The sequence below is a fragment of the Schistocerca nitens genome, chromosome 1 (genome assembly GCF_023898315.1).
Source record: "Schistocerca nitens isolate TAMUIC-IGC-003100 chromosome 1, iqSchNite1.1, whole genome shotgun sequence".
NCBI lineage: Eukaryota > Metazoa > Arthropoda > Insecta > Orthoptera > Acrididae > Schistocerca > Schistocerca nitens.
Window position 1 is genome coordinate 1090822241 of NC_064614.1, and position 19932 is coordinate 1090842172.

General features: G+C 45.1%; 1 protein-coding gene across 1 annotated transcript in view; it reads left to right on the top strand.

The window, feature by feature from the left end:
* LOC126230276 (zinc finger protein 541-like) overlaps positions 1–19932 on the top strand; it is a 689355-nt gene that overhangs the window by 482686 nt on the left and 186737 nt on the right. The window contains exon 4 of the mRNA XM_049942389.1: positions 9092–9204. Within this exon, the coding sequence (XP_049798346.1) occupies positions 9092–9204 (113 nt within the window). The remainder of the gene's footprint in view (positions 1–9091; positions 9205–19932) is intronic.

Consider the following 19932-nt stretch of genomic DNA (forward strand, 5'->3'; position numbering starts at 1 on the left):
GAGGAGTACAATCTATATCCTAGAGTTCGACGAATCATGCAGTTTACTTACACTGTACGCAGTACACCAGGCAGTAACAGTATCTGATAAACATTATGAAGTCAACAGTGTATTAGTAATTAACGTTGATATGAAGACACGTAACTCCTCCGAAACATACTGCTTTCAGTGTGCTCGTTTGTTTATTCCCTCATTCAGCAACAACAGTAGTAAATGGCTCAAATGGCTCTGAGCACTATGCGACTTAACTTCTAAGGTCATCAGTCGCTTAGAACTTAGAACTAATTAAACCTAACTAACCTAAGGACATCACACACATCCATGCCCGAGACAGGCTTCGAACCTGCTACCGTAGCGGTCGCTCGGTTCCAGACTGTAGCGCCCAGAACCGCACGGCCACAACAGTAGTAGTTCGTGGAATTTAGTTATCGTTTCGAAAATTTCTTTGTGTATCAATGGAACATTTGCTAATATCATTTAACTTTGTAAAAACTTGTGGCGATTTTTTCATCGTCCATTTACGTGAGAATTCATAATAAACAAATCGAGATACCAGAAAGTCTTATTTTAGTTCTAGTATGTATCTTTACCATCACTACAACGTACAATAGCAACTGTAATCCACCCACAACCACACTGGGCATATCATTCTTCGTAAATGTAAAGTGTCATTGCCGTTGCCACTACCAGATTTTGAATTCCCATCAACTTTCAAAGTGTGACCGAGCGAGGTGGCGCAGTGGTTAGCACACTGGACTCGCATTCGGGAGGACGACGGTTCAATCCCGTCTCCAGCCATCCTGATTTAGGTTTTCCGTGATTTCCCTAAATCGTTTCAGGCAAATGCCGGGATGGTTCCTTTGAAAGGGCACGGCCGATTTCCTTCCCCATCCTTCCCTAACCCGAGCTTGCGCTCCGTCTCTAATGACCTCGTTGTCGACGGGACGTTAAACGACACTAACCTAACCTAACCTTCAAAGTGTAACGGCTCGTGATTTGCTGTGTAACACTGAGCCGTTTTAAAGCAGTCCAACCACTTTGGCCTTATTTCGTCGATCAACTCAAGTACTTCTTCTTTTTCCCCCTTGTTTCTTAGCAGTTACCTTGGCCTCCTTTTGTCGATCAACTCAAGTACTTCTTCTTTCACCCATGGTTTCATCGCAGTTATCTTCCTTGTGTTCGCGCAGTACTGTTTATAAGTCTGTTGACAATACAGTTACTACAGGCAGCCAAGTAGGAGCCGAACCTACTCTGCGCTGGCCATCGCTTTTTGTTGGAAAAGTACTGAACTTGACATTTACAAAGAATAATACTGCCCAACATGTTTATGTGTGGATTACAGCTGCTACTGTAAGTTGTGGTGATGTTAAAATATAACTGAGGCCTTGAACCTTTCAACGCACGTGACATCGTTGCTTATCGCACATTTCAGATAGCTGATGTTTTCAGTAGAGATATTGGAACATCTTATTTTACATCTAGTTGTAAGGACTCGCAGTGTTCGCAGGGCGAACGAGACTGAGTCTGTTTATGTATGTTTGAACTAGGTTATTCTGTAAGCACTGAGTCACATGTGAAGAGAGTAAGAGCCTTGGTGGGCTGATAGAAATATTCAACAAAAGTGTAATTATCAGTGTAATCTACAGAGCATGCAGTGACAAGTTAATCGGTCCAGTCATATTGTGACCACCTCCTGTGTTCGACGTCAGTTTGCAGTAAGCATTGCCAGAGGGCAGGTACCGCACTAACAGTCGAGGGACAAGAGAGCGTGTCGGGGGACGCAGGAAACAGTGCTGTCGTTGTCGTACTGCGGAAATGGAGCGATTTATCTGACTTCCAAGGCAAAAGGGTGGGAGTATTTCGGAAACGACTGAGTTTGTGAACTATTCGCGTGCCATGCATGGCAAAATGGCGCTATCCAAAACCGGCGCCAAGGCAGTTGTGGTGTACCAGCGACTATAGGTGCCAGGGGTGAACAATGGCTGCTGATATGTGTACGGGAGAAAAGACGTGCAACTTTAGAGCAGCTGATCGCCATATGAACCAAGGAGCTACCAACAATGTCTGTTCAAGGACCGTTCAGCGAACATTGCTGCATATGGGCCTCCACAGTGGGCGCCTCGTTCATGCACCCATGTGGACTGCTGGTCATAGACGACGAAGGCTGGAATTTGCACGCCAGTAGCGCAACTAGACATCCACTGAGTGACGTCAAGTGGCCTTTTCAGAAAAATCGTATTTTATGCTCCATTGGGCGTGAAACTTCTGAAAACAGCCTTACAATAATCTTCGGGAGGCTCCAGGCCAGAGGAGGTAGGGTTATGGTGTGGGGAATGTTTTTGTTGCATTCCCTGGTTGATCTCGTCGTTCTGGAAGGCGCAATGGATCAACACAAGTATGCATCCATTGTTCGGGACAACGTCCACCCATACATGCAGTTTATTTTTCCTCGGCACGATGTCTTCTACCAGCAGAACAATACAGTGTGTCACGCTGTTCACAATCTGCGTGCGAGGTTCGAGAAGCTAGAAACGACGGAGAGGCTTCGTCCACCCGTAGCCCTCAGTGGTTCACAACAGACCACAGCAGTCCACCCATCGCACCTTTGCCCCACATCGAACCCAGGGTTATTTTGCGGTTTCCCCCCCCCCCCCCCCCCTCGGGAACATCTCATACCAGACGAGTGTAGCCCCAAATGTTTGCGTGGTAGAGTAATTATGGTGTACACATACGTGGAGACAGTGTTTGAGGCGGAATAAGGGGAACCAGCCCGCATTCGCTGAGGCACATAGAAAACCACCTTAAGAACCATCCACAGGCTGTCCGGCACACTGGGCCTCGAGACTAATCCGCGAGGCAGATTCGTGCTGGGGACCGGCACGCCTTCCCGCTCGGGAAGCAGCGCGTTAGACAGCGCGGCTAGCCGGGCGGGCTGCGTTTAGCGTACTCACATGGTCACCTCGATCGGGTTGTTCGCGCCACGGATGCTCAACTGAAAAAGATAGCGCAGCTCTCCACGGCACTGAGTCAGCATGCCTCCACATTCCTGTCGGTATCTTCCAGAACCTCACTGACACTTTTCCCGAACGTTTCGCAGTGGTCACATTAATGTGACTGGACACTTTTGTGTCTCTAAATCTCATATTCAATCGCTGAGTTTCTTTTTTACACAAATGTTCGAAAGCGAAAACTCAGTTTAGGTACTATTTCATGACAGCAAATCGAAATTTATTGACCCTAATAAGCACACTTTACCATGGATTCAACTCGCATTTAGATGACAGTTGTACTGAAATAATCTAAAATGTTTTCATCGCAAACACTTGGCTCCCAGAAGTCAAGTTTTTGTGTCTGGGCTGGTTACATTATTCGTTGATAAATTATTTTAGTGCATGCTGCAGCGCTGCTTATTTTTTTACTTAATTTTATTGTGTTTTTTGTTTTGTTTTCTTGAATGTGTCACTGTTGCTTCGATGTTTTTGTAATCGAATTCCTGATATCCCCCGCTGCTGTGAGAGTAGTGCTTACCGCTTTAGGAATGTGTGCTGTGTGTCTGTAGTGTGCAGTTTGAGAGCTTGTGTAAAGAGAGGAGTGAATGAGGAGTGTAGACCAGGGGTGTTCGATATTCGTTAAGCCTCCTTGTTACGTTCCTCATGTCCCCTACTGTTACTTCGTTGAAGTAGAACTATCACCAGAGAGATTTCATTAATATTCAGATTCAGCACCTGGCCTGCTAGTGCTTCACTATCTAGTTTAGTAGAATACTTTGTATGAAGAGTAGATTTCAGATTTGTTGCTACCTAAAACACTGTATTTTGAACGAATATACATGATACATCATTTAAGTCGCGAACGTGCCAAAGGTTTGTTACTCTAGAAATGGGATTCATTCTGTTCCATTTCAACGCCAGTTCTCTCGTTACTTCAGTAAAGATTTTCCTTGCCACACACCAATTTATGAACGTCACCAACGAATTTGTTGATGAATGTTATAATTGATAGTATGGAAGCAGAATACCGGACATTCCCCCTTTCGGATTTAGGCCGGAGTTTAGTTCAGTTTAGTTTACGTCCGTATTAATTATTGTCCACCCATCTTGACCCACTCCGACAGGGAAATTGAAATATTTTTCAGGATCTCTTTGAATAAAAAACCTAGTGCGCAACCGTGGTGTATGATCGAAGTCCCTGCTCTTTTTGATGTAAGAGATGTTCTCCGGTGGCTCGTTGCGGAGTAATGGAGTTCCGTTTGGTTTCTTACGCTCCTTTGCCTTTGCCTCTGTATTGCACTGCGAATACCTGCACAATAGAGCAAACGTCGGCAATAATCGCAGTGTGTCTTGTTTGGTAAGTAACTTGTACTTTTCAGTCACGATACGTGCTGTTGGCAACAGTACCGCCCACTTACCCTTCGTCCTTTCGCTCGCTTTCAGTTCTGCTCGGCCCTGTCTCTGGTTTCTTTTTCCTAGTAGTGTTAGTCGTGCGTGGGCAGTATTACACAGCAGTATGAACAGGTTCACTGACATAGAGTTGGCCGATATTCACTTCGTGTGTGTGTGGGGGGGGGGGGGGGGAGGGGGGGACAGGGGACAGGTGCAGTGTAAGAGAGGAACAACAACGCGATGCTCAACTGTTCCCGCGGCGATGGCAACCACGTCACAATACTTCTGCAGCTGTTTTATGTGTTGTACGTTTTGATGATTGCAGATTACAAGCTTTTTAACTGTTGAGCAGGTTTTTTGGCGGAAAAAGTAATGGGGGTAACAAACCTAATACATCGTAATTAAATTATTAGTTTGTACCGAGCTACCAGAGACCATGGGTCACCTACACGAGAATGGTTTAATAAGTCTGGTAAATTTCCATGACAGAATGGAACATTTTTGTTGCGTCTTCATGGATGGTAAGCTTTATTATTCCAAGAGTCATATAAAGTTCATTATTAATAACCGGCTTAATTGGTCAGTATCTTGATTGCAATTGGAAACAGAGAAATGAGAGTTTCGTGCTGTTATTAAACAGAATTGTATGACGTTCATGCGGACTCTGCACAATCATTGAAGACCATTTACATGTTGGTTAATGAATTTAAACGTGGTCGGACACGCACTGAAGAAGCGCCTTCTGGCCGTCCAGTTGAATTCAAAGGAAACCATTGACGAAATCCATGCTACGGTGATGCAAGACAGCCGAATAAAAAATAGTGAGATCGCTGAAACTGTGTGCGTCTCAACTGAGTGAGAGCATAATATCCTGCACGGCTGTGACGAAGCTGTGTGCGTAGTGAGTGCCGTAATTGCTCATAGACGAGCAAAAGAGCATCAGACGCATCATTTCAAAACAGTGTCTGGCGATGTTTAATCGTTAGACATGTTGTCCCGATTCGTGACTGTTCATTAAACCTGGATCCATCATTACACACGAGAGTCAAAACGGCAGTCAAAACAATGAAAAAGGCTGGTGAAAGTGCATCGCAGAAGGCAAAGACCATTTTGTCACCTGCTAAGGTGATGGTCACTGTTTATTTTGGGATTCCCAAGTAATAATGCTCGTAGATTACTTCGAAATGGCAGAACTGTAACTGGAGCCTATTACGCTTCGTTGTTGGAGCGTTTGGAACTTGCGTTGGCTGAAAAAAGACGACGGTTGGCATGCAAGAAAGTGGTGTTTCACCAGGACAATGCACCATGCCACACATCAGCGATAACAGTGGTTAAAGTGCATTAACTAGCCTTTGAATTGGTTCACCAGACTTAGCCCAAGTGACTTTTTCTGTTCCCTAACTTGAAACTTTGGCTTATGGGAAGAAAATTTCATCAAATGAGGAAGTGACACTCACAGTCAACGAGTATTTTTCAGATTTCGACAGAACCTATTTTTAACTGGTGGATCGCTGGACCAAGTGTATGTCCTTCTAAGGAGCTTATGTCAAGAACGAAGGTGAGTTTTTTTACGAAAGAAACTTATTTTCTTGCTTTTTACCAGACTTATAAAACTGCCTTCGTACCAAAATAATCAGAAAATATCCCTGAACAACATGCGAAATCTTGTCGGTAGAGTTCAGGTTCACCCAGTAGAGCCGCTAGACGCATAACAAGTAGAAAGTATACCTGGAAAATTTCCATACCAAGTTCTGAAGTTTCAGTGTGTTAAAATGTGCATATTTATAAAGCGAGCTTTTTCTGTAATATATTTCTAAATAAAACGAAACAAAAAATGGCGGTAAGAGCATAGCCATCGAGAGGTGGTGGTCCAGGTCTGTATACCGTTTTGACACATATTTTTAATCTGCCAGATTGGTTTGGATTGGATTGTTTGGGGGAGGAGACTAGACAGCGAGGTCATCAGTCTCAATCTGCCAGATAGTTTAAGCTTCATAAAATAGATAGGGGATCCAGTACTACAACCAGAGTTTAACAGAGCTTTGGAGCAGTAGGGATAGACAGCATTCACTCAGAATTTCTAAAATCATTGGGGGAAGTGGCAACAAAACGACTATTCACGTTGGTGTGTAGAATATATGACTCTGGCGACATACCATTTGACTTTCGGAAAAGCATCATACACACGATTCCGAAGACGGCAAGAGCTGACAAGTGCGAGAATTACCGCACAGTCAGCTTAACAACTCATGCATCCAAGTTGCTAACAAGGATAATTTACAGAAAAATGGAAAAGAAAATTGAGGACGCGCTAGATGACGATCAGTTTGGCTTTAGGAAAGGTAAAGGCACGAGAGAGGCAATTCTGACGTTGCGGTTGATAATGGAAGCAAGACTAAAGAAAAATCAAGACACGTTCATAGGATTTGTCGACCTGAAAAAAGCGTTCGACAGTGTAAAATGGTGCAAGACGTTCGAAATGATGAGAAAAGTAGGGGCAAGCTATAGGGAGAGACGGGTCATATACAATATGTACAATATCCAAGACGGAATAATAAGAGTGGACGATCAAGAACGAAGTGCTCGTATTAAAAATGTTGTGAGACAAGAATGTAGCCTTTCACCTGTACTGTTCAATCTGTAGAGCGAGGAATCAATGATGGAAATAAAAGAAAGGTACAGAAGTGGAATTAAAATTGAAGGTGAGAGGATATCAATGACACGATTGCTATCCTCAGTGAAAGTGAAGAAGAATTACTTGATCTACTGACGGAATGAACAGTCTAATGAGCACAGAGTATGGATTGAGAGTAAATCGAAGAAAGACGAAGATAATGAGAAGGAGTAGAAATGAGAAGAGCGAGAAACTTATGTCAGGGTTGATGGTCACGAAGTAGATGAAGTTTAGGAATTCTGCTACCTAGCCAGTAAAATAACCAACGACGGATGGAGCAAGGAGGGCACCAAAAGCAGACTAGCAATGGCAAAAAGGGCATTCCAAGAGAAGTCTACTAATATCAAATATCAGCCTTAATTTGAGGAAGAAATTTCTGAGAATGTATGTCTGGAGTACAGCATTGTATGGTAGTGAAACATGGACTGTAGGGGAACCCGAACAGAAGAGAATCGAAGCATTTGAGATGTGGTGCTACAAGTGAATGTTAAAAATTAGGTGGACTGATAAGATAAGGAAGGAGGAGGTTCTGTGCAGAATCGGAGAGGAAAGGAGTATGTGGAAAACACTGATAATGAGAAGGAACAGGATGATAGGACATATGTTTAGACATGAGGGATTGACTTCCATTGTACTAGAGGGAGCTGTAGAGGGCAAAAACTGTAGAGGAAGACAGAGATTGGAATATATCCAGCAAATATTTGAGGACGTAGGTTGCAAGTGCTACTCTGAGATGAAGAGGTTAGCACAGGGGATGAATTCATGGCTGTCCGCATGAAACCAGACAGAAGACTGATGACAAGGAAAAAAAGTAAAAGAATGCTGCCAAACTCGTGTTGTGGGCAAGGAACCTTACTTTGCTGGTTAAAATAGGTATTACTTGTATATTTTGATGTTTTATTGTACCATGCAGCGTCCGCCCCTGTTGCTGTGTGATCAGCATTGCTGACGGCCGCGCGGATTGATGCGTGATACTGCCAAGGATTTTTCCTTCGTGTAGGTACTGGTACGGGGTGCACTAATCCTCGTGATGTCAACTGAGGAACTGTTCGACTGGATAGTAGCGGTTCAAGGTCAAGAAACCAAATGACGGGAAGAGCGGCGTGCTGACTACACACCTCTCCATATCGCATTGGGAGAGGATGACACGGCGGTCGGCCGGGTCCGATTGACCTTTTTATGGCCAGAAAACGGAACGTTTTTTTAATTGTAGGCTGTTCAACAGGCTCGTTAGGACTGGGGATTTTCTCTGCCCAGAGACTGGGTGTTTGTGTTGTCCTCATCATTTCATTTTCATCATCATCATTCGTGACAGTTGCTAGATTGGACTGTGTACAGATTGGACTGTGTACAGATTGGACTGTGTACAGATTGGACTGTGTACAGATTGGACTGTGTACAAATTGGACTGTGTACAAATTGGACTGTGTGCAGGTTGGACTGTGTGCAGGTTGGACTGTGTGCAGGTTGGACTGTGTGCAGGTTGGACTGTGTGCAGGTTGGACTGTGTGCAGGTTGGACTGTGTGCAGGTTGGACTGTGTGCAGGTTGGACTGTGTGCAGTTTGGACTGTGTACAAGTTGGGCTGTGTTCAAGTTGGGCTGTGTTCAAGTTGGGCTGTGCACAAGTTGGGCTGTGTACAAGTTGGGCTGTGTACAAGTGGGACTGTGTAAAAATTGGAAATGTACGGGCGCTGATGACCGCGCAGTTGAGCGCCCCACAAATCAAACATCGTCAACAGGCTCGTTAGACACTCCTTGCAGTACATCATCAAGTCGGAAAGGTTAGGGACAGTTAGAAGTCGTTTCCAAAATCAGACAAATTCGTAAACTGACTTTGACGCCACGAGTAGCCAATCTCTCCCCCTCCCTCCCCCTCCCCCTCCCTCCCCCTCCTCCCCTCCCCAACCTCCCCCCTGGTGGCGTGTGTGCAGTGTGAATGAGCGCGGACGCAATATCGAGCACCCCTCAGGCGCAGGCAAGCGGCGCGCGAGTCGCTGCTCACCCTGTGAGAAGTTGTGTGTGTGCTGCTTGCAGTGGGCAGCTCCGAGGACGCCAAGGCGGCCACGCCCGACTCCAGCAAGCTGGCCGTGAAGAAGGCGCGCCCCAAGGCATCGTCGCCCAACCGCCAGGGGCCGCAGCAGTGCCAGGTGAGTGTCCAGTCCAGCTTCAGCTGTACAAGGTGGGCAAAAATAAAACTGTACCGCAAAATATTTCGTGCGCCTTAAGACAGGCAACCCAACTCACATCTTCCGCTCTGAGTGGGTATGGTGCTAGTTGGGTTGCCTGTCTTGAGGTGCATGAAATATCTTCTACCCTGTGTGTAGGTGATGTTCGTAGTGTTACCTGTCTTAATGCTCATGAAATATGTTCCGCCGTGTGTTGGCGATGTACATTGGGTTGCCTGTCTTCAGCAGCATGATATATTTTCGGGGCCAGTTTTATTTTGCGCACCCTATTGTACAATTGTACTTTCAGTCTCAACTGCAGACAACTGTTACAGCTATTACCAGTTTCAACATTTATTTCATCGTCAGATAGTCTGCCCCGTACAGAGAAATATCATCAATATGTTAAACGGTGAAGGTAATTAAAACCAAAGAGACTATCATGTTGACACAAGTGTACATCGGTAATGAACTACGCTCACCAGCTGAAATACACTGCTGAAAAGAATTAGGGGAACCCAACTTCGGGTGTCTGCCGTACCCCATCGAGCATTTTTGGGAGCTGGGTATATTGAAAAAATTTAACTTCCTGTTTCACAAATTAAGTATACAACAAATCATCGTAAACCCTCGTTCATTTACATAACAACACGTGCCGAAAACAAACTAGATAAAATAATTTAACATGTCATCCTGGTTCTTTTCATTATATTTTGAGAGCCTCAGTAACATGTACGCTCTCCGTGACTATTTATCACCGCCTAATACTTATGTAGGACGCTCGGTATCAGTCTACGAAAGTCACCTTGTCGTTTTTGTTCCCATTCATTCATAAGAGTTTTTGGAGAGTCCGTAGTGAAACAGGACGACCAACAAAACGACTGTCAAGCATTGGGACTCACCGTTGACCATTGAATTATTTCATTATCCAGATCACTGGTGACGTTCACCTTATCGTGCAAGAGAAGGAATTGAGGGCCACGTCGACCGCATAGTCCAACAGGACCAGTTAGTTGGCAGTAAGACGACCATGCCCAGTGACAAGATCCGTACTGCTGTCAACCCACACCATCAGAGAACCTTGGGCAATTTGATTTCCTAGACAACATTTGGCAGGCAGAGATCACCACAGCGTCTTCACACAATAATACGGCCATCAACTTGCGTCAGAGGAAATCCGGACTCGTCTGTAAATATCACGTTTCGCCGGTGACGAATTTACCAGTTGACATGGGAATAGCAGAACTAGAAGCTACCTGTGAGATGTCGTGTCAAGCGGGGTACTCGAACAGGACGACTGGGTCGTAAGGCCCTTTCGTAACCTGTTCCTTACAGTTTGATCGTACACAGTGGTTCCAGTGGACCTTCTGAGATCGTTTTTCAGCGCTCCGGCGGTAACCGTACGATGCCTCAATGCAGAAATGACTAGACATCGGTAACCACGTGGGGGTGTAATGCGTCGGCGACCTGAGCAGACCTGTCTCCCTGTAGCGTGTCCACTATCTGTGGATCACAGATCGACAGACTTTAGCATCTGTAGCAGTACAACGGAAAGTCCATCCTGCTCGGATCAAATGCACTGTGCTTGGTTGAATAAAACGTCCACAAATAACAACTGCAACCTGTGTACCTCAGTAGCGAACACTGGGACACCGGTACTCACTTCCTTCCGAGGGGTTACCTGATACTGGAATGCATAACGAGAACCGATAGATGGCGAATGACTTTAGCTGTTGCAAACGTTGAAAGCAAAGACCTCAGGCTACGCGACGAGACTACAGGTACCGCGTGTATCGCAGTATATACCGGACGTTGATAACACGTGTTTCCCTAATTCTATTGAGCATTGTATTAGTCACCCCGTTAACGGAGCGCATTGATCGCTTCAAAGCTCCGTTCAGGATGAAGAACTGGTACCTGGGGTTTATATGGCACTGCACCGCTAATACAAGCATGGAAGTGAAGACGTGTAGCCTTATGTGCCCGTGAGTTGCACGGAATCGACATTGTAATATAGGACGACTTAGATACACGATAGGATGGAAGTAGTGTTTGGACATATCCGCGACCAGGCCGCGAATGAAGTCGTCCAATTCGATACTCCAGTGTGTCTACAAGGCGAACAGGAAGGTCTGCTGCAATCAAGATATATTGATATATTTATTTTTTTGCAGTGACTGGTTTCGTTAGTGTCTTGCTACCATCATTGGATCTACAACGTACCAAAAGGAAAGCTTTACTACGAGAATTTATCACTATGTACAAACACATGTGACAGTGAGAATAAGTGCATAAGCGTTAATTTACGTACCGTCGGAAAACTCTTATTAGCATGCATACATACCTTCAATACAATAGGAACACTTTCCAATCATAGGAAACTACACAGCTTTGGCTTGTCAAACTCATAAAAAAGATATAAAGTACCCACTGCACCAACTGTGTGCACAGGAGTGGAGGTGAACATATACAAGGAGCGGTCGTGCAGTATTCTACTATTGATTCCAGTTTTTTGAACTGTGTTCACAAATCATGTTGTAATCTGAGACCATACCAGTATTTGGGCATAAGAAATAATCTATGCGCCGGCCGGTGTGGACGAGCGGTTCTAGCCGTTCCAGTCTGGAACCGCGCGACCGCTACGGTCGCAGGTTCTAATCCTTCCTCGGGCATGGATGTGTGTGATGTCCTTAGGTTAGTTAGGTTTAAGTAGTTCTAGGGGACTGATGACCTCAGAAGTTAAGTCCTATAGTGCTCAGAGCCATTTGAACCATAATCTACGCTAAAAGGATAAAAAGTAAGGACTATTTTTCGTGTGAACTTGTCCGTTTATATGGACTACAAGCAGATAAAGCCAATTATGTGGACACAAGTAGCAGATCAGCTACTTTCTATTTTTATTATATACTATGAATGAAGTGTTCATAAGTTTTAAATTTATTGCTATTACAATAATTACCTTCCTCTTTTATTATTTCATACAAATGGCAAACAAATCTTTAACCTTTTATAGAAAATGAATGCTTGTGCTTTATTGCTACATCACTTCACAAAAATATTTCTGGGCTAGGGTTAGTGCGATTCTTCAGTACAACGAATGTCTCACGACGACTGCGAGTACATACGCTGCACGAACACTCGCACTTTACGCTACGAGAACCGGCAACAGGGAGGGACTTTTATTGTTCAAAAATGTTCACATGTGTGTGAAATCTTATGGGACTTAACTGCGAAAGTCATGAGTCCCTGAGCTTACACATTACTTGACCTAAATTAGCCTAAGGACAAACACACGCATCCATGCCCGAGGGAGGACTCGAACCTCCGCCGGGACCAGCCGCACATATATGACTGTAGTGCCTCAGACCGCTCGGCTAATCCCGCGTGGCGGACTTTTATTGTCTTAGCAGTACTGTAGAAATTCTTAAAATGGTTCAAATGGCTCTGAGTACTATGGGACTTAACTGCTGAGGTCATCAGTCCCCAAGAACTTAGAACTACTTAAACCTAACTAACCTAAGGACATCACACACATCCATGCCCAAGGCAGGATTCGAACCTGCGACCGTAGCGGTACCAATTCTTATGCCATGTGTTTCTTGCTCATTTCTGCCGGAATTGCTATTAAAATAGCACTGACCGCTTTTCTCATTTCCTATGATAACGCAATATTTCAAACCCATGCAAATTTTACAAATAAAAATTACTTTTTTTAAAAAAAGAAAAAAGGCTTATTTAAACACGAAAAGCTTTAGCACAGCTGCTGTTGGTAATTGATACATCGTTTTCTGCTCGGCTGTTTGCAAAACATAAAAAATAAAGTATCCGTTCTAACAGTGACAAAACATATACCGAAAAATATCGGTTACTCGGAACTAGAATACCGGTATCGGTTTCAACGGTCAGTTTTTCCCATCCCTTCGGTTAGGCCACGCGGTAAACGTTGCTCCTTCTTTCACGAGGCGTAAAGAGATCTTACGAACAGCCAAGAATGAAATGAGATTTCTGAGTCAGGAACCCGCGGCGTAATCTTTTCGTGAGTTTTTGTATACACAGAATATGTGTTTGTTGCTATTAAAATAGCACTGACCGTTTTTCTCATTTCCTATCATAAAGCAATATTTCAAACCCATGCAAATTTTACAAATAAAAATTACTTTTAAAAAAAAAAGGATGGCTTATTGAAACGCGAAAAGCTTTAGAACTGCTGCTGTTGGTAATTGATACATCGTTTTTTTGCTCGGTTGTTAGCAAAAAAATAAGAGGTATAGTTACAAAACAGATACCAAAAAATATCGGTTACTCGGAACTTGAATACCGGTATCGGTTTCAACAGGTCAGTTTTTCCCATCCGTTCAGATAGGCCACGCGGCAAGCGTTTCTCCTTCTTTCACGATACGTAACGAGATCTTACGAACAACCAAGAGTGAAATGAGATTTCTGAGTCAGGAACCCGCGGCGTAATCTTTTCTTGAGTTTTCGTATACACAGAATGTAGATGGAACTACTCCCACCTACACTGTGCGTTTAAGCTGAAGTGCTGACTGTTTTCATATCCGAGCATGAAGTACACTTCATCCCGATTTGCCGTGGTTTGCATGCCGTCTATGTGGTGTTGCAGATTTAATGGCCAGCGCCGTACAACGAAGGACGTATTATGAAAACGTGGCTTTCACTCTCTGAGAAAATGCTTAGCTGGAATGATTCGTAGCAGGACTGTACAGAAGATGGGGATTTCGAAGAGAGCTAGAGAGGAAGTGGCGGACGTAGAAGTGCATCCGGTCAGGAGCTTTCGATGTCGCTAGCGCGATGGCGGCGGCAGTCGGCTGCCCGTCGGCGCGCTCTCAGTGTTTACCCTCCGACATTACTGCGGCGGGGCGGGCGCCCAGGGAAATCGATGGCCGACAGATTCGTAAGGGTAGCAGCGGCGGTGGCGGAACAAAGGGCCCGCCGGCACTTGCGATGCCCGCTGCCCGCTGCCCGCTCTGCCCGCTGCCGGCTCCCCGCTTCGACCGCGTTTCGATCGGCGCGCCGCTCGCAGCGCGCCGGCTGCCTGCTTTATGAGGCAATTTGCCGTAATTGCACGCATTACGCCCGCCCCGGCCGGCGCACTTATGCTTCTCGTCACATTCCTTACATGAATAACACATTTCGCGCTGATGGAGTTCATCTCTCACCGAAAAGACGCCAACAGTCGCCCCTGCGCGCTCCCCTTTTTCTCACCTTTTTTTACTAACGGCCGCAGACGTAATCGGAAATGGGCGCAGTACGTCAGGCGCTCTTTCATGCGGTGCCTGCAATATAGCCCGCTGCCTGACATCCTAACTCATGAAAACAGTAACTGCAGCAAATAAATTCGAGCGAAGCAAGACTAGTTTACGGCGAAAAAATATTCGCCATCTTAGAGCACCTAAGTGAAAAAAGGCCCCGGGAGTAGACAACATTCCACTAGAACTACAGACAGCCTTGGCAGAACCAGTCCTGACAAAACTCTACCATCTGGTGAGCAAGATGCCCTCAGACTTCAAGAAGAATATAATAATTCCAATACCAAAGAAAACAAGTGTTGACAGGTGTGAAAATTACGGAACTATCAGTTTAATAAGTCAACAGCTGCAAAATACTAACGCGAATTCTTTACAGACGAATGGAAAAACTGGTTGAAGCCGACCTCGGGGAAGATCAGTTTGGATTTCGTAGAAATGTTGGAACACGTGAGGCAATACTGACCCTACGACGTATCTTAGAAGAAAGATTAAGGAAAGGCAAACCTACGTTTCTAGCATTTGTAGACTTAGAGAAAGCTTTTGGCAATGTTGACTGGAATACTCTAATTCAAATTCTAAAGGTAGCAGGGGTAAAATACAGGGAGCGAAAGGCTATTTACAATTTGTACAGAAAGCAGATGGCAGTTATAAGAGTCGAGGGACATGAAAGGGTAGCAGTGGTTGGGAAGTTGGAAGAGCAGTTGAACGGAATGGACAGTATCTTGAAAGGAGGGTATAAGATGAACATTAACAACAGCAAAACGAGGATAATGGAATGTTGTCGAATTAATTCGGGTGATGTTGAGGGTATTAGATCAGGAAATGAGACACTTAAAGTAGTAAAGGAGTTTTGCTATTTGGGGAGCAAAATAACTGATGATCGTCAAAGTAGAGAGGACATAAAATGTAGACTGGTAATAGCAAGGAAAGCGTTTCTGGAGAAGAGAAATTTGTTAACATCGAGTATAGATTTATGTGTCATGAGGTCGTTTCTGAAAGTATTTGTATGGAGTGTAGCCATGTATGGAAGTGAAACATGGACAATAAATAGTTTAGACAAGAAGAGAATAGAAGCTTTCGAAATGTGGTGCTACAGAAGAATGCTGAAGATTAGATGGGTAGATAACATAACTAATGAGAAGGTATTAAATAGAATTGGGGAGAAGAGTAGTTTGTGGCACTACTTGACCAGAAGAAGGGATCGGTTGGTAGGACATGTTCTGAGGCATCAAGGGATCACCAATTTAGCACTGGAGGGCAGCGTGGAGGGTAAAAACCGTAGAGGGAGACCAAGAGATGAATACACTAAGCAGATTCAGAAGGATGTAGGCTGCAGTAGGTACTGGGAGATGTAGAAGCTTGCACAGGATAGAGTAGCATGGAGAGCTGCATCAAACCAATCTCCGGACTGAAGACCACAACAACAACAACAACAACAACATAGAACACTTATTCATTACCTCTCTTTTCCACTCACACAAAATATGGAGTGTTTCAGAAATGATGGTCAATATCAGGGATAAGACAGGAATGACCATTCGAAACAAAAAAGTCAAGTAAACATGGGCTCTATAACACGTACACTGTGGTAGAGTGGGAGGTAGTCTCAAGGTGTGGCAGGGGGCGAAAGACATTCCGGAGGGCTGAACGGAAGGCCTCTCCAGTTTGTCTGACGAACCGGTTTCAGGTGCTGTCTCAGGCTGATACTGATCTTCGGCCTGACATGGCTGCTTGTCCTGTTCCAGAGGTTGCCCCTCAGTCTGCAAGATCCGGGCGGTCGCAGAGGGTGGGCTTACTGGTAGTTGGGAGCTCCAACGTCAGTCGCGTAATGGGGCCCCTTAGAGAAATGGCAGCAAGAGAGGGGAAGAAAACCAATGTGCACTCCGTGTGCATACCGGGGGGAGTCATTCCAGATGTGGAAAGGGTCCTTCCGGATGCCATGAAGGGTACATGGTGCACCCATCTGCAGGTGGTCGCTCATGTCGGCACCAATGATGTGTGTCGCTATGGATCGGAGGAAATCCTCTCTGGCTTCCGACGGCTATCTGATTTGGTGAAGACTGCCAGTCTCGCTAGCGGGATGAAAGCAGAGCTCACCATCTGCAGCATCGTCGACAGGACTGACTGCGGACCTTTGGTACAGGGCCGAGTGGAGGGTCTGAATCAGAGGCTGAGACGGTTCTGCGACCATGTGGGCTGCAGATTCCTCGACTTGCGCCATGGGGTGGTCGGGTTTCGGGTTCCGCTGGATAGGTCAGGAGTCCACTACACGCAGCAAGCGGCTACACGGGTAGCAGGGGTTGTGTGGCGTGGACTGGGCGGTTTTTTAGGTTGGATGGCTTCGGGCAAGTACAGAAAGGGCAACAGCCTCAAAGGGTGCGGAGCAAAGTCAGGACATGCGGGGACCAAGCAGCAATCGGTATTGTAATTGTAAACTGTCGAAGCTGCGTTGGTAAAGTACCGGAACTTCAAGCGCTGATAGAAAGCACCGAAGCTGAAATCGTTATAGGTACAGAGAGCTGGCTTAAGCCAGAGATAAATTCTGCCGAAATTTTTACAGAGGTATAGACGGTGTTTAGGAAGGATAGATTGCATGCAACCGGTGGTGGAGTGCTTGTCGCTGTTAGTAGTAGATTATCCTGTAGTGAAGTAGAAGTGGATAGTTCCTGTGAATTATTATGGGTGGAGGTTACACTCAACAACCGGGCTGGGTTAATAATTGGCTCCTTTTACCGACCTCCCGACTCAGAAGCGTTAGTGGCAGAACAACTGAGAGAAAATTTGGAATACATTTCGCATAAATTTCCTCAGCATGTTATAGTCTTAGGTGGAGATTTCAGTTTACCAGATATAGACTGGGACACTCAGATGTTTAGGACGGGTGGTAGGGACAGAGCATCGAGTGACATTATACTGAGTGCACTATCCGAAAATTACCTCGAGCAATTAAACAGAGAACCGACTCGTGGAGATAACATCTTGGACCTACTGATAACAAACAGACCCGAACTTTTCGACTCTGTGTGTGCAGAACAGGGAATCAGTGATCATAAGGCCGTTGTAGCATCCCTGAATATGGAAGTTAATAGGAATATAAAAAAAGGGAGGAAGGTTTATCTGTTTAGCAAGAGTAATAGAAGGCAGATTTCAGACCACCTAACAGATCAAAACGAAAATTTCTGTTCCGACACTGACAATGTTGAGTGTTTATGGAAAAAGTTCAAGGCAATCGTAAAATGCGTTTTAGACAGGTACGTGCCGAGTAAAACTGTGAGGGACGGGAAAAACCCACCGTGGTACAACAACAAAGTTAGGAAACTACTGCGAAAGCAAAGAGAGCTTCACTCCAAGTTTAAACGCAGCCAAAACCTCTCAGACAAACAGAAGCTAAGCGATGTCAAAGTTAGCGTAAGGAGGGCTATGCGAGAAGCGTTCAGTGAATTCGAAAGTAAAATTCTATGTACAGACTTGACAGAAAATCCTAGGAAGTTCTGGTCTTACGTTAAATCAGTAAGTGGCTCGAAACAGCATATCCAGACACTCCGGAATGATGATGGCATTGAAACAGAGGATGACACGCGTAAAGCTGAAATACTAAACACCTTTTTCCAAAGCTGTTTCACAGAGGAAGACCGCACTGCAGTTCCTTCTCTAAATCCTCGCACAAACGAAAAAATGGCTGACATCGAAATAAGTGTCCAAGGAATAGAAAAGCAACTGGAATCACTCAACAGAGGAAAGTCCACTGGATCTGACGGGATACCAATTCGATTCTACACAGATACGCGAAAGAACTTGCCCCCCTTCTAACAGCCGTGTACCGCAAGTCTCTAGAGGAACGGAGGGTTCCAAATGATTGGAAAAGAGCACAGATAGTCCCAGTCTTCAAGAAGGGTCGTCGAGCAGATGCGCAAAACTATAGACCTATATCTCTGACGTCGATCTGTTGTAGAATTTTAGAACATGTTTTTTGCTCGAGTATCATGTCGTTTTTGGAAACCCAGAATCTACTATGTAGGAATCAACATTGAAACAGCGATCGTGTGAGACCCAACTCGCGTTATTTGTTCATGAGACCCAGAAAATATTAGATACAGGCTCCCAGGTAGATGCTATTTTTCTTGACTTCCGGAAGGCGTTCGATACAGTTCCGCACTGTCGCCTGATAAACAAAGTAAGAGCCTACGGAATATCAGACCAGCTGTGTGGCTGGATTGAAGATTTTTTAGCAAAAAGAACACAGCATATTGTTATCAATGGAGAGACGTCTACAGACGTTAAGGTAACCTCTGGCGTGCCACAGGGGAGTGTTATGGGACCATTGCTTTTCACAATATATATAAATGACCTAGTAGATAGTGTCGGAAGTTCCATGCGGCTTTTCGCGGATGATGCTGTAGTATACAGAGAAGTTGCAGCATTAGAAAATTGTAGCGAAATGCAGGAAGATCTGCAGCGGATAGGCACTTGGTGCAGGGAGTGGCAACTGTCCCTTAACATAGACAAATGTAATGTATTGCGAATACATAGAAAGAAGGATCCTTTATTGTATGATTATATGATAGTGGAACAAACACTGGTAGCAGTTACTTCTGTAAAATATCTGGGAGTATGCGTGCGGAACGATTTGAAGTGGAATGATCATATAAAATTAATTGTTGGTAAGGCGGGTACCAGGTTAAGATTCATTGGGAGAGTGCTTAGAAAATGTAGTCCAGCAACAAAGGAGGTGGCTTACAAAACACTCGTTCGACCTATACTTGAGTATTGCTCATCAGTGTGGGATCCGTACCAGATCGGGTTGACGGAGGAGATAGAGAAGATCCAAAGAAGAGCGGCGCGTTTCGTCACATGGTTATTTGGTAACCGTGATAGCGTTACGGAGATGTTTAATAAACTCAAGTGGCAGACTCTGCAAGAGAGGCGCTCTGCATCGCGGTGTAGCTTGCTCGCCAGGTTTCGAGAGGATGCGTTTCTGGATGAGGTATCGAGTATATTGCTTCCCCCTACTTATACCTCCCGAGGAGATCACGAATGTAAAATTAGAGAGATTAGAGCGCGCACGGAGGCTTTCACACAGTCGTTCTTCCCGCGAACCATACGCGACTGGAACAGGAAAGGGAGGTAATGACAGTGGCACGTAAAGTGCCCTGCGCCACACACCGTTGGGTGGCTTGCGGAGTATGAATGTAGATGTAGACTACGTGATCAAAAGTATCCGGACACCTGGCTGAAAATTACTTACATGTTCGTGGCGCCCTCCATCGGTAATGATGGAATTCAATATGGTGTTGGCCCACCCTTAGCCTTGATGACAGCTGCCACTCTCGTAGGCATACGTTCAATCAGGTGGTGGAAGGTTTCTTGGGGAGTGGCAGCCCATTCTTCACGGAGCGCTGCACTGAGGAGAGGTATAGATGTCAGCCGGTGAGGCCTGACACGA